A 12,084-nucleotide genomic window follows, 5' to 3' on the forward strand; every position below is an offset into this window, starting at 1 on the left:
AATATGTGAAGCTACCTTTTTGCTAACACGAGCCTGGTGAATCCAACGTATGTGTTATTGAACTCAGATCCTGTCAATAACCTGGTGTAGCACTTTACTGACTGAACAACGGCTAAGAGCATCTGTATCTGGAAAAGGGGGAATGGGTTGGCTTATTCATGTTGTTTTTGTAGCGATCATTTTTTTAAATATTTATTTTGTGTCATTGTGTTTAAATGAGTATGTATATGGCTTTCCAAGAATGAGGATTCAAAGAAAGGGAAATACTATTTGAAATCAGTACAGAAGTAGGGTGTGACGTGCCAAGCTGAACATTAGAACTGAGAAATCAGAAAAACTGCCGAACATCTTTATTATTTGGTTGGATTGTGTACTGTTTTAATGCTATTTTTATTTTATTTTTAGTGATTTTTTTTTTCCATTTTGTGATACAAGATGCTTCTATCATTCTTGCATTTAATCATATTTCATAACACCATTTTTGTATTAACTGTGAAAATTTTATTTATAAATGTTTATATTATTGGAGGGTAACTATTGTGTGTTGACTGACTGAGACTGTCCAGTAGAAATAGATGCCAAGAAAATAACTGTATTTATGGGTTACGTCAATGTATTTGCTTCTGCAGGTTAATTTAAGTCATCAATTCCCAATGAAATGCACTGAAAAATCAACATTTCTTCAAATACATTTCAGTTTTTTTATGAGCAGTGAACATATTCTCAAGGATTTCAAATTTTATGTTTAGATACAAGCAGCATTATTGTTTTTAAAAGATCTATATACATGTATTGCCTGAACTCTGACTCATATCTTCAAACACTGCTCAAGAACACTTGTGATTACAGCATGCCCCCATCTGGATAAACTGTGTACTGTAGTTTAACCGGACACCCAGAGTGCCATGAACGTCAATATTATGGTTCTGGCATTCAAAGGTCAAGCTTTGGCTGGAGAGGTTTTGCCTCTTTCTCCACCCTGTGCACCAGTTATTTCTCTTAGGCTCCAACACTTGTCCTGGATCCTAAGAAGCTTCTCCAGTGCTTGCATGCACACCTTTACTGCATGTTTAATGACTGCAGCACTCCTATTGAGAACACTTAGGTTGTGTTGTTTTAAGAAATATCTAAGCACCATAGATGTCACCAATGTTTAGAAAACATCAGTATAATTTGTTATAATTTGTTGTTCATAAGAAAGAAAAGATTAATTCAGTTATTCATGTAGTCAGTGACCTGACAGTAATTTAAATATCTGATTTTGGTTTTGCTGGGTTTTTTTATTTATTTATTTAAAGGAATGGTTTAGCCTTTAGGTAGAAATTTTTAATTCAACTTTACTTTGATGGAATGGGTATTTCAGTCCTAAGTCAGTATCTGAAATTTCATTTCAGGTTAGGAGATGTTAACTCTGCATGCTGCATCATATTGACTACCGTGGGAATACATGGACTTGATACTGTATGAATAAAAATAAATCTTTAAAATATAAAGTTTCTTACACAATTTGCCTCATTTTTATAGGACATGTATTTTATTATATAGTTGTTGGATATTCATAGTAATTGGTGATCTGCTACATGAAGAGTCTTCTGATGGCTGGCCAACTCCAAGCAGCAGCAGCATAAAAATCTTTGTTCAAAGTTTCAGGCCATTATTCCCGTGAGTCTATGATTTGCCTCATTTCTGGGTGAGTCCAAGAGCCGCATATCAGGTCAGAGATCAGAGCGGGTCAACAAGACGGGAGCTCCCTTTCAGAACCTCTCAGCTGCTCGGCTGGCAACTGCCCGAATGTTCCCATAGACCTTTGATGGTGGACTCCCTGTGGAGGTGAAAGGAAACATCAATCCTAGTTCCTATCATTCATTTCCCCATGCACCACTCTCACGCACGAAGATCCTTTAACTCACTCACCCAAGATGAGGTTGCATATAGCTGCCCGTGCCATTTTTATATTTTGAAAGGATCCCAATATATGAACTTTCCTACAAATCAAAAATCAAACAAATTTTAGCCTTAATGTCTGCAGGTATATCATATAACTAATGTTCACAATCAGTATTGACATTTACACTGATAAGTTAGAGCTACATAAAGATCTACTGGAAGTGCTTCATGAGTAGAGTTGACATTTTTAGATTAGTTTGGACTCACGTGTCTGCAAGGACAATCCTGGTTTTTGTGACATTTTCAATGGTAAATTTAGTTTTTCCTCCTTTGCCTGCTATTCGACCAATAGCTCTAGACAAGTGATCTCCTTTTAGAGGTTTAACTGTTCAAAAAAAAATGCAGACATTAACATATGACAGGAGATGCTTACCAATAAAATAATAGTTGTGACTTTAAACTTACCATCTGTGATATCAAAGGTTTCCAGAAACAGCTCATCCAATCTGATTAGCGCAAGGGCATCCTATGGGTTGTTTTATGCATTTAGTGCACATAAAAATAATTCTGACATCAAAGCTATGTTTTCTATACATTGCACAATGAAAAGCTATATTGTTTCAATAAATGTCCATAAAAAATATAACCACCACACCCACCTCAACTTGAAATCCTAATACAAAGGCCTTTACAAAATCTGCAGCTTTTGTGAGGGCACCAATGTCTTGCGTTTCTTTACATGTCTGTAAAAGAGGACATTTTAAAACATGGACATATTTATCCATACTGACATTTCTATATAAAAGCTTTATATAGGCTAGTTAAGAATATCTTTCTTACTTTAATCTCCACATTTCTTGTTTTGAGGTTAAATCTGACTTGGAGTTGCAGGTTCTCGACGATGGGGGTGAATATTTTGAGCCAGTTTTCTTTCAGGGGTGTGTAGCGATGTGCAGGAACTGGTACTTTCCTCATTTCATCAGCACCCCCCTAAAAACAGAGTTCAACACTGTCATACTCACACAAACCTTATAACACCAAAACAGTTCATAGAGTGGCATGATGTGGGACACGAGTCGCAAACCCAGACGTATATGTGAATGTTGACGGTAGTGTGAGCGGTTTGCCAGTGATCTACCGTGAGTGTGTGTCCAGACAGCGGGGGGAACTGTGGTCTCTTGGGCGCCACCGTGTCCTCACCGTCCATCTCAACTTCCCTCTTGTCTCGTTTACGTTTCTGAGTTTTCTTGGATTTAACCTTTTCGAAAGTGTCCGTGCTGCCTTCACTGTCCATAATGTTAACGACCTCGGGTGTTGTGTTATTTGAATCTTCCATTATGAGGTTAAAATAATAAAACTATACAGAATTCGTCGGAGGAAATGTTTATTTTAAACATGCGGTGTCCTCCATACTATGAAAAGGACCTCGGCTTTGTCTAACCACTGCCAAAAAGAAAAAAAAGCTGAATATAATCAAATTGCCTCAGCGTCCCAAAAGAAGAGGTCATTATTACTGTCTTAATGTATTTGCGAATATTCTCATTTTAATAAAACCACTAAGTTAAAGTCTTGAAAATACAATGTAAATGTTGACTATTGATCAGGCGATAATGTGGACAGCCGTACACGCGGGGTCCTCGAGCCGCCATCATGGCTCCGTCCACCGAGTGCGCGTGAAGTTGTCGGTCAGTTTCACGTTCACGGCGTCTCGGTGTTTTCTTGCGATTGTCTCGATAATCTGCTGCTCCGCTGACATGTCAACGCCTCTTGAAAAACCACAGATCATCGCTCATATACAGAAAAGTTTGAACTACACCGTGTTTGACACCAAATGGATTCCCTGCAGTGCAAAGTTTGTTTGTATGGGCAACTTTGCGAGGGGAACTGGTGTTGTGCAGATATACGAGGTCCAGCGTGGAGACGTTCAGCTTGTCAAAGAGGTAGCTGGCTCGCTTTCTCATTTAATAACGCTCCTCGATCTTCTGGTCTTATTTATCCAGTCGATCCCCACTACAGCTGCTTAGCTAGCACATCTAGCTGGCTAGCTGGCTTCTAGAAAACTCTGGAAGCGCCGTTGCCATAGCAACAGTAAGTAACAACAACTTTATTGCTGAAAAAAGGCTCCAAATTATTCAAGTTCTGCTCTAAAATGGTTCAGATATTTCATGCACTATGAATAAGCGGATACTAATCATTGCTAGGTTGAGAATGGCCTGTCACCCAAAAAAAAGCAGTAGTGGGTCTCTGGTCAGAAGCTGACCGGACTAACACAGACTATTTATGGCCATTTGGGCTCTCTTGCTTTATACGTACATGTTTTCCTAATAAATGTTCTTTTAATAATGGGAGAGATGTATCCAGCTGTGTTTATCATAATGTAGGCTCGTATTTCCTTGTTTTGCCCAGTACATACTTCCAAAAAGCAGGAGTCACATTCTATAACATTGTAAACAAACATCAGTGTGTTTTTGTGTGTATTAATCCCCACATTTTAGATAGAGAAACCCAAGCCAATCAAATGTGGTACATTTGGGGCCACGTCTCTACAGCAGAGGCATTTGGCGACGGGTGACTTTGAAGGCAACCTTCACGTGTGGTACGAACGAAAACTTCCCACATTATTCCATCTAATATATGTTTTGTAGTCTTAGTTCAACATTCAGTGAGGTTTGGAGTAACATACAAATCAAGGTGTGTGAATTGTCTAGGAACCTGGAGGCACCGGAGGTTCCAGTGTACTCTGTGAAAGCCCACAAGGAGATAATAAACTGCATTGATGGAGCTGGAGGGTTAGGTATTGGAGATGGTGCTCCAGAAATCGTTACTGGAAGTCGAGACGGTACGTTTGTCACTGATATGCAGATGGACTGCAGACGGTCATGTTTGTCATACAATGACCTGTTTGTGTTGTTTGGTTGTGTCTTTATAGGTACAGTTAAGGTGTGGGACCCAAGGCAGAAAGACTTACCTGTAGCCAACATGGAGCCCGTTGAAGGGGAAACAACGAGAGACTGCTGGACTGTCGCCTTTGGTGTGTGTTTATAGTATATTCAACCAAATCTGTCCACTTTTCATGAAAAATCCCAGAATGTTTCTTGTGAATAGGATCAGTGTCAACTTTTGTTCTTTATGGGATTTTACTCCTTGAGTCTAGAGAAGTCTGTGGAAACAGACGCTTTTTATTTCCTTATATAGGTCACGCCTTCAATGACCAGGACCGCTGTGTGTGCGCTGGTTACGACAATGGTGACATCAAACTGTTTGATCTCCGAAATATGTCTCTACGATGGGAGAAAAACCTTAAAAATGGCGTAAGTGTGCAAATTTCAAGGACTTTCATAAGCCCTCCCTCCACTTATTGTGCATCCACTTATTGGACACCTGGACAGATATGCATTCAGTGTTTTGCTTGTACACCAGCAGAGATTTCTGTGACATTTAATAGAAGTATTGAAACTGTGCCTGCTTATTCCTACACAGGAGTCACAGCTAACTGTTGTTTCTGCCTTTAACAGGTGTGCAGTGTCGAATTTGACAGAAAAGATATTAGTATGAACAAACTGGTAGCAACATCGTTAGAAGGCAAATTCCATGTGTTTGATATGAGGACTCAGCACCCAACCAAAGGCTTTGCATCTGTTTCTGAAAAGGTATTTGAAGTGGAAATTGATTGGCAAGAGTTAGTCTGTAGGTTTATTAACCTTAAAGGCCTTAAACGTTGAAACATTGAGCACTGAATCGGTCTACCTGCGTTCTCATCAACTCTATACAACACTCATTTTCCCAGAGTTCACTACTGTTATTTTCTGTGTTTAAGGCCCATAAATCTACCATATGGCAAGTGAGGCATTTGCCTCAGAACCGAGACATCTTCATGACAGCAGGTGGAGCAGGCAGCCTGCACTTATGGAAGTAGTAAGTCAACAAAGGCTTTGCAGCTAAACTGAAACATTAGAACATGTCTACTTGTTAAAGAATCGGCTGCCCTCAGCTGACTCTACAACTGTTCTGGTCCACTTCAGCGAGTATCCGGCCCAGAGGAGTGAAACAGACGGAGACGGGGTGAGCAGGGGTGTGGCTGGCACACTGAACCTCCTGCAGAACGTCACCCTGTCCACCCAACCCATCGCCAGCCTCGACTGGAGTCCTGACAAACAGGGCCTGTGTGTGTGTTCTTCTTTTGACCAGCGTGTGCGAGTCCTCATTGTTACCAAGTTGAACAGAGTCTGAGTATATGGTCTTTAACTCCTGTAGCTATTGACTTCTAGCAAAAGTTTCCCCTTCACCTGACCCCTTTTTAACCAAATGTGAATGTGTTTAAGTGCAAACATACTTGAGTACTTGTTTACAGGAATATTGAATATTGCGTTGCGCCTTCTCTCTTATTATTAAATTGTCATTGTATAAGATCTCCTTATATATACACACATAATCCTCTTTTTTTCATTTTTTTTACTTTGCTTCACATTTAAACAGCTCTAACCTTAAACAATAGCAAAATTTAAATGTTAAAAGACTGAGACCATCATATCCAACACTTAAATTTGAAAGAAAAAAAAAACTCTTGAATAGCCATGTCATCAGATCACTTGTCATGAATTCTTTGTCTTCAGCAGATTGGTCATAAACTTCCTGTCCTGTATGTCAATGTAGTTTTTAAGGCACCCTTTAAAAAGAAAAAAACATGTTTCAAATCCAGTCACAATGACACTTCCCACTGACATTGCTGACAAGTGTAACAAACAAGGCAGCACAATACATCCTTTGTTAATCAGTGTGGTAGTATTGGTCTCGCACCGCATAAAGATTCAACATCAATCAATCAATCAAATTTTATTTATATAGCGCTTTTTATAACAGTTGTCACAAAGCAGCTTTACAAGTGTCCGAGTCCAAGCCCCCAGTGAGCAAGCCAAGAACGACAGTGGTATGGAAAAACTCCCTAAGAGCATGAGGAACAAACCTTGAGAGGAACCAAGACTCAGGGGGTGAACCCATCCTCTTTTGGCTGACGCCGGTCACCATGACATTAAATAAATTATAATTGAAAAAAACATCCAAACAAGGTTTTTCACAAGTCAAACATTTTATATGGTGCTGTGAGTGTCCTGACTGTACTCATCCTGACTGGTCTCACATTTGCAATTTGGGATCTGGAGACATTTATCTAGAGGCTTCTTTCTTTTCTTTTTTTTTTACCATTGGCACACACATTGAGGATGCATTTATGTTTTACAATATTGCAAGATATGTGTGAAATCTGCCACACAGTTGCAGCAAGAAAAACTTCGAACACTAATGATCAAGCTGATAATATGAAGTGAACAGATATAATTGCATTTTGGACTTTATATTGTTCAGTTACAAATAAATGCGATAGATTCAGAAACGTACTGAGCCCCATGACTTTCCCATAGGCAATCAGGTTAGGAGCCAGTTGGGGGTGTTCATACAGCTCTTGTTGCATGAGAACACGAACAATCTCCCCTGTTATGAAGGCATCATCAAAAGTCTGTTGGCTGATGTGCTTTAATGGGAATCTGCTGTAGACATCCACAGAAGCTAGAGGATCACTATTCATAAACCTGAAACACGTCCTTATAAATGAGCAAGTAAGAAAAATTAGACTCTGACCTCTGGAGTCATGGAGATGACCTCCTGGTAAAGGTCACAGGCTTGCTCGTGGGTATCTATGCAGCGTGATGGTGCCCTGGCTAACCAAAGCCGAGGATCATGGGACATCACGTTCAGAGCAGTTGGTAGGGTGTCTCCACTCATTCTAAAGTCATCTTGTAATGGTACTTCTAAAATATACACAAAGTGGCCTTGGCCCAAGCCTTTAAACATACTGCACATTGTATCTAACTTCATTCCAAAACCATAGCTATGGGTACAGGCTTTGGATTCATAAGCTCTGAATGCAATAATCAATAACCAGTGACCTAAATAATATCTCAAAGCTTCAAAACTTTTCTTGTTGTAATATTTGTACTGAATGAATACATAATGAATTCATGTTATTTGTTATATTGAATAAGTAATTTGTGTCGATGTAATAAAACATCACACCATAATAAAACATCACACCATAGGTATCACAATATACACTGGAAGAAAAATTACTCTATCCCTCGCTGATTTTGTAAACCAACTGACAAAGAAATCAACAGTCTATAATATTAATGATAGGTTTAACCATGAGAGCTAAAATATAGAAAAAATAATCCATAGAAAATAAATAAATTGGATTTGCATTTCACAAAGAGAAATAAGTATCTTATTAGGTACAGCATTAGGTTAAAATAATATGGAATGTGTCGTCATTCAAACTGTATAAACAGCTTAAGAAGTTTGATTACTGTGTTTGTGTGATATTCATATTTGCCCCTAATTGGCAGATGAACTTTAGACCTTGATCTAGTTCTCAAAGACTTCTGTATTTCCATGGAAACAAGGCAATTGCAAAACAGACATGAAATTATTAATTTCCCACTATTGCATGCTCTTATTCAAATGACTCAACATCTCGACTTGGTGAATAATGCAGTTGTCTGATGCAGACTTGTTATAATGTATTAATTTTTTAAGCCATAATTCACAAGGGTGTAACAAGTCGTTGTGAAATGCCCATGACATCAGGCAGACTGGTGGCTACTCAGACATCCACACCCAGCAATACATTTACTAGCATCACCTAAACTGGGATCAACAGGCATGCATAAACATGATAAAGCTAACTACATTTTATGTGAAAACAGAGACCTGGACAAACCTGTTGACCTGGCACCTGGAGAATTATACTCATGTTTGGGCTTGCTGGGAGAGAGTTGGGTTTTAGAGCCGGAAGTCTTCTCCCCTCCATCGCTCCTTGCCCCTCTGATAAAAAACAGAGGAAAGCAATATTATTATCTGCAGAGCATTTTTTCATTTTCATTTTGTGTATCCTGGCAACTTCGGCTTTGTCTGCCTCTTCCTCATTAGCCTACAAAATCTGTGATGAAAACACTATAAGCTCCAAATCCAGTCATGTGTGATTTTCATTTTCGTCTCATTTGATCAACATGAAAGCAGTTGTTGTTCACTCAGATTACGATGCCAATCTCTCTCTTCGGAACGTTTCCAAACCCCTAATGGAAAAGATGGGTCTCCGAAGGTAACCTTGACGTTTGGGGTGTCTGTCTGGCTCCTGGGATGTTCTTGACGTAGCGAGCTAGGGCAGATACAGGGCTCCTCACTGTGGTAGTAACTCCACCCCGGCCTGGAGCTCCTCTGCCCCTCCCAGTACCTCTAACAGACACAGGGCCCTCAGATGACCCAGGTGCTTCTTTGGCATTTACACGAGCCTGTTTGTCTGCTTGTTTTCTTCTCCTTATCCAGGTGCTTCTGCCACCACTTCTGCTCTGAACAAATCAGAAACTCCCAGAATTATTACTTGCACTTTACTGTTACAAGGACAGCAGGTTATACATCAACCAAAATGCTAAAGAAACAAATCAAAGTGTTTGTGAGATTGTGCCAAGTTCTCTACTTTAGCCATCATTCATGGTTAGTCACAGTTGCAAAAGGGGACGATGTGTTCCCCCTAAAAAGACCATATTTATGTATTAAGAAGGAGGAGATGCAATAGAAATGTGTTCCAACTTCTGTTTTAAAGTATTCCATGTCTGACCTCAGTCTACTGGCAAACCCTAATAGGTTTGCTTACTACTGGCAGGGGGCAATGCAAGAGAGCCGTATAAAAGCAGGAAGGGCTTGGCACCTCTTTGCGGTCCAGGCCTGTGTATTTGCGTTTGGCTGCTGGACGAGGGCATCAAGCAACGGAAAGTGACCATCAGGCAGTTCCCACTCCAGCTGCCGTGACCCCTCACCCCAACACACTGGCTAACAGCACGTGCAGCTAGCAACACACTGGCTAACAGCACACGCTGCTAGCACAACCACGCTACAGAAATAAATGACATCAGCGCCAACGAGGAGGGCAGCAATGGACAAATCATAATTAATAAATTATAACTCAGCCTGTTATTGAAGAATTATACTTTTACACAAGCATTTAATCATAGTTATGGAATCACAGCACTTTGTGCTATCAGAGAGATTAGCATATAGTGTAGTTGTAAACTCAGCTATTAAAACTTGGGTATACAGCAATGCCAAAGGTGTACATTATCTTTATTGGATTAACAGTTTTCTTTATTGGAATTAAGCTACTTTGTCAGTTTTAGAGGTACCTTATTGTAGCATCATAGTGGCAGGTGCAAGGAAAAAAAGATAACATGAACTCTAACCCTGCTGTAATGAGGAGAAATTCACTAACCATACAAATTTCATGGTTGTCAATATTACTTACATGTGAGAAACCATCTCTGGGCTCATCTTCTACACTGAGGTCATATGTTTGGACAGCAATCCCTCAGAAACGGAGCATTCACAGCACCAGTGGGGAACCATCAGGGTCCTCTACGCCCTCTCAGAGGGCCTAAAATATTCTTAAAACATAAATATATATAATTTATATTATAAATGTATCATCTGATTTTTTTCGGATTGCCCAGAGTCTTTACAAAATTCAGAGCTTGTATAAAATGTCACATGTTCAGTGTTGGGAACGTTACTTTAAAAAAGTAATTAGCTATAGTTACTCACTACTTGTTCAAAAAAGTAACTGAGTTAGTAACAGAATTACTCTATAATAAAAGTAACTCATTACCAGGGAAAGTAACTATTTGCATTACAGTAAAAAAAAAAGTTATACGCCAATGAATAAGGATTTTTTGAAAAAGCAGTGTTTTCACAGTCAGTTGAAATGAGTAGATCAGAAAGGTGTTTAACTTTTGATATTTATTCCACATTAACAGACCAAAATCTCAAATCCCCCCCAAAAAAGCAAAGGTAAACAGTAAACTATATATATATATATATATATATATATATATATATATATATATATATATATATATATATATATATATATATATATATATATATTAGGGGTGGGACGCGATTAAAAAAATTAATCGAATTAATCGGAAGCTTTGTAATTAATTAATCGAAATTAATCGCATTTTAATCGCATTTCAGTATTTAACATGAGAAATATTAATTTAAGTTTGAATGATGAATGAATCAATGAACATAATCATAAACTTCAACATCTTGTTTATTTTTCCACTAGTCTACTACGAAGACCAATATATGTGTAGTGTGCAGAAAACAGTTCAGAACATTGGAAATTCTGACCAAAAATGTTGTTTAATTTAGGGAGTTTTGCTCAGGATATTGGAAGAATTGAAGTAAATCAGAAGATGTTTTTTAATACCATTTTAGATGGTAGACTTTCTTTAATTTCCCAGGCCTCTGCTATAGGCATCTTCATAGTGCCTAGAAGTGGTCTTCTGCATGCTCAAAGCAAATGACTGGATCTTCATCATCTATAGATTCATCATCTATAATATGAGCTGTCACACCAAGATCATTCTTGTTGCTAACAGAGGTCCAGTGATCCCCAGTCAGAGCCACATTTGTGGCACTCTTCACAATAACCTGTTTTAATTCTTTCCTCATCATACAGCTGCTGGATTTTCTTCGACATTGTCTTTCTGGGGTGAGTTTCCCAAAACTTTCTTAGTGTCAAGTACTTCGTCACCTCGTTCTTACGTACGAGGTTAAGAAGTACTTGGCGCTAAGAACGTTTTGGGAAACTCACCCCTGGACGGTAGTTCGTAACTTGCATCAGTTGACACAATTCGCAGCGCTTCTTGTAAGCATTTATCTTCGACCACAGAGAGCGGACAACACAAATAATGTGACGCATCATGTATAAACGCGTGCGGAGTCGCGCGCTACGGCCATTCGCGAAAGTTTAATCCAGTCTTAATGGTCCAATGAAGGTCATTTAAAAACCAGGACGTTTCCTCACAGGATGTGAATTACGTACGTTTGGTCACGTTTGGTTGTTTTATTTCTGTAAGTAACGCATTAAATGAGCTTTGGACAACTCACCAGTTCATGTATGAACAGTGAAGTATTGCTGGAGCCCAGGTTTATTTTGGTCAACCAGCAAATAAGTGGAATACCACCAGCGCGAGTATTAAGGTTGAACTAACTCCGAAAGGCAAGCAATACAAGCATAGAATTAGACTGAATAGATCTGTTTTTATGGATCGGTCACATTGTCCCCGATACCCGATCTAGAAT

The 12,084-nt window shown here is 39.0% G+C and overlaps 3 protein-coding genes across 5 annotated transcripts; 1 reads left to right on the plus strand and 2 right to left on the minus strand.

Annotated features, from left to right (window-relative positions):
- Positions 1-32: 32 nt before the first annotated feature.
- pno1 (partner of NOB1 homolog) lies at positions 33-3,322 on the minus strand. Its single transcript, XM_076974054.1, has 7 exons — positions 3,026-3,322; positions 2,728-2,877; positions 2,547-2,630; positions 2,353-2,413; positions 2,155-2,272; positions 1,915-1,985; positions 33-1,822 (listed from the first exon to the last, which is right to left on the minus strand). The coding sequence occupies exons 1-7, from the start codon at positions 3,221-3,223 to the stop codon at positions 1,755-1,757; spliced, it is 750 nt and encodes a 249-aa protein (XP_076830169.1). The 5' UTR covers positions 3,224-3,322; the 3' UTR covers positions 33-1,754.
- Positions 3,323-3,516: 194 nt separating this feature from the next.
- Positions 3,517-6,357, plus strand: dnaaf10 (dynein axonemal assembly factor 10). The gene is made up of 8 exons (XM_076974053.1): positions 3,517-3,827; positions 4,383-4,483; positions 4,596-4,726; positions 4,817-4,918; positions 5,083-5,198; positions 5,403-5,537; positions 5,705-5,802; positions 5,910-6,357. Exons 1-8 carry the CDS (start codon positions 3,642-3,644, stop codon positions 6,115-6,117), a joined length of 1,077 nt encoding a protein of 358 aa, XP_076830168.1. The 5' UTR covers positions 3,517-3,641; the 3' UTR covers positions 6,118-6,357.
- Positions 6,358-6,502: 145 nt separating this feature from the next.
- On the minus strand, positions 6,503-10,337 carry LOC143476083 (uncharacterized). 3 transcript variants are annotated; one of them, XM_076974057.1, is made up of 4 exons: positions 10,238-10,337; positions 8,660-8,763; positions 7,522-7,691; positions 6,503-6,553 (listed from the first exon to the last, which is right to left on the minus strand). In XM_076974057.1, exons 1-4 carry the CDS (start codon positions 10,261-10,263, stop codon positions 6,509-6,511), a joined length of 345 nt encoding a protein of 114 aa, XP_076830172.1. In that variant the 5' UTR covers positions 10,264-10,337; the 3' UTR covers positions 6,503-6,508. The 3 variants fall into 3 exon arrangements, 2 of the variants coding, with proteins under 2 accessions (XP_076830172.1, XP_076830173.1); XM_076974058.1 differs by having other exon boundaries at positions 6,503-7,427; XR_013121222.1 differs by lacking the exon at positions 10,238-10,337 and adding an exon at positions 9,046-10,222 and having other exon boundaries at positions 6,503-7,691.
- Between the last annotated feature and the right edge of the window lie 1,747 nt (positions 10,338-12,084).

The sequence above is a fragment of the Brachyhypopomus gauderio genome, chromosome 15, assembly GCF_052324685.1.
Source record: "Brachyhypopomus gauderio isolate BG-103 chromosome 15, BGAUD_0.2, whole genome shotgun sequence".
Taxonomy (NCBI): domain Eukaryota; kingdom Metazoa; phylum Chordata; class Actinopteri; order Gymnotiformes; family Hypopomidae; genus Brachyhypopomus; species Brachyhypopomus gauderio.

Bases quoted from the DNA above. Each gene is read 5' to 3' on its own strand.
- pno1 (XM_076974054.1), bottom strand. From the start codon at position 3,223: ATGGAAGATTCAAATAACACAACACCCGAGGTCGTTAACATTATGGAC. The intron at 2,414-2,546 runs GTGGGTGTGGTG...AACAACCCATAG, and splicing joins TATTAGGATTTCAAGTTGAG to GATGCCCTTGCGCTAATCAG. The intron at 1,823-1,914 runs GTGAGTGAGTTA...TCACCTCCACAG, and splicing joins TATATGCAACCTCATCTTGG to GGAGTCCACCATCAAAGGTC.
- dnaaf10 (XM_076974053.1), top strand. From the start codon at position 3,642: ATGTCAACGCCTCTTGAAAAACCACAGATCATCGCTCATATACAGAAA. The intron at 4,727-4,816 runs GTACGTTTGTCA...GTGTCTTTATAG, and splicing joins CGTTACTGGAAGTCGAGACG to GTACAGTTAAGGTGTGGGAC. The intron at 5,803-5,909 runs GTAAGTCAACAA...GGTCCACTTCAG, and splicing joins AGCCTGCACTTATGGAAGTA to CGAGTATCCGGCCCAGAGGA.
- LOC143476083 (XM_076974057.1), bottom strand. From the start codon at position 10,263: ATGAGCCCAGAGATGGTTTCTCACAT. The intron at 8,764-10,237 runs GTAAGTAATATT...GTTTTTTATCAG, and splicing joins CCAGAGATGGTTTCTCACAT to AGGGGCAAGGAGCGATGGAG. The intron at 7,692-8,659 runs GTTTGTCCAGGT...TGTATATTTTAG, and splicing joins TCCAGGTGCCAGGTCAACAG to AAGTACCATTACAAGATGAC.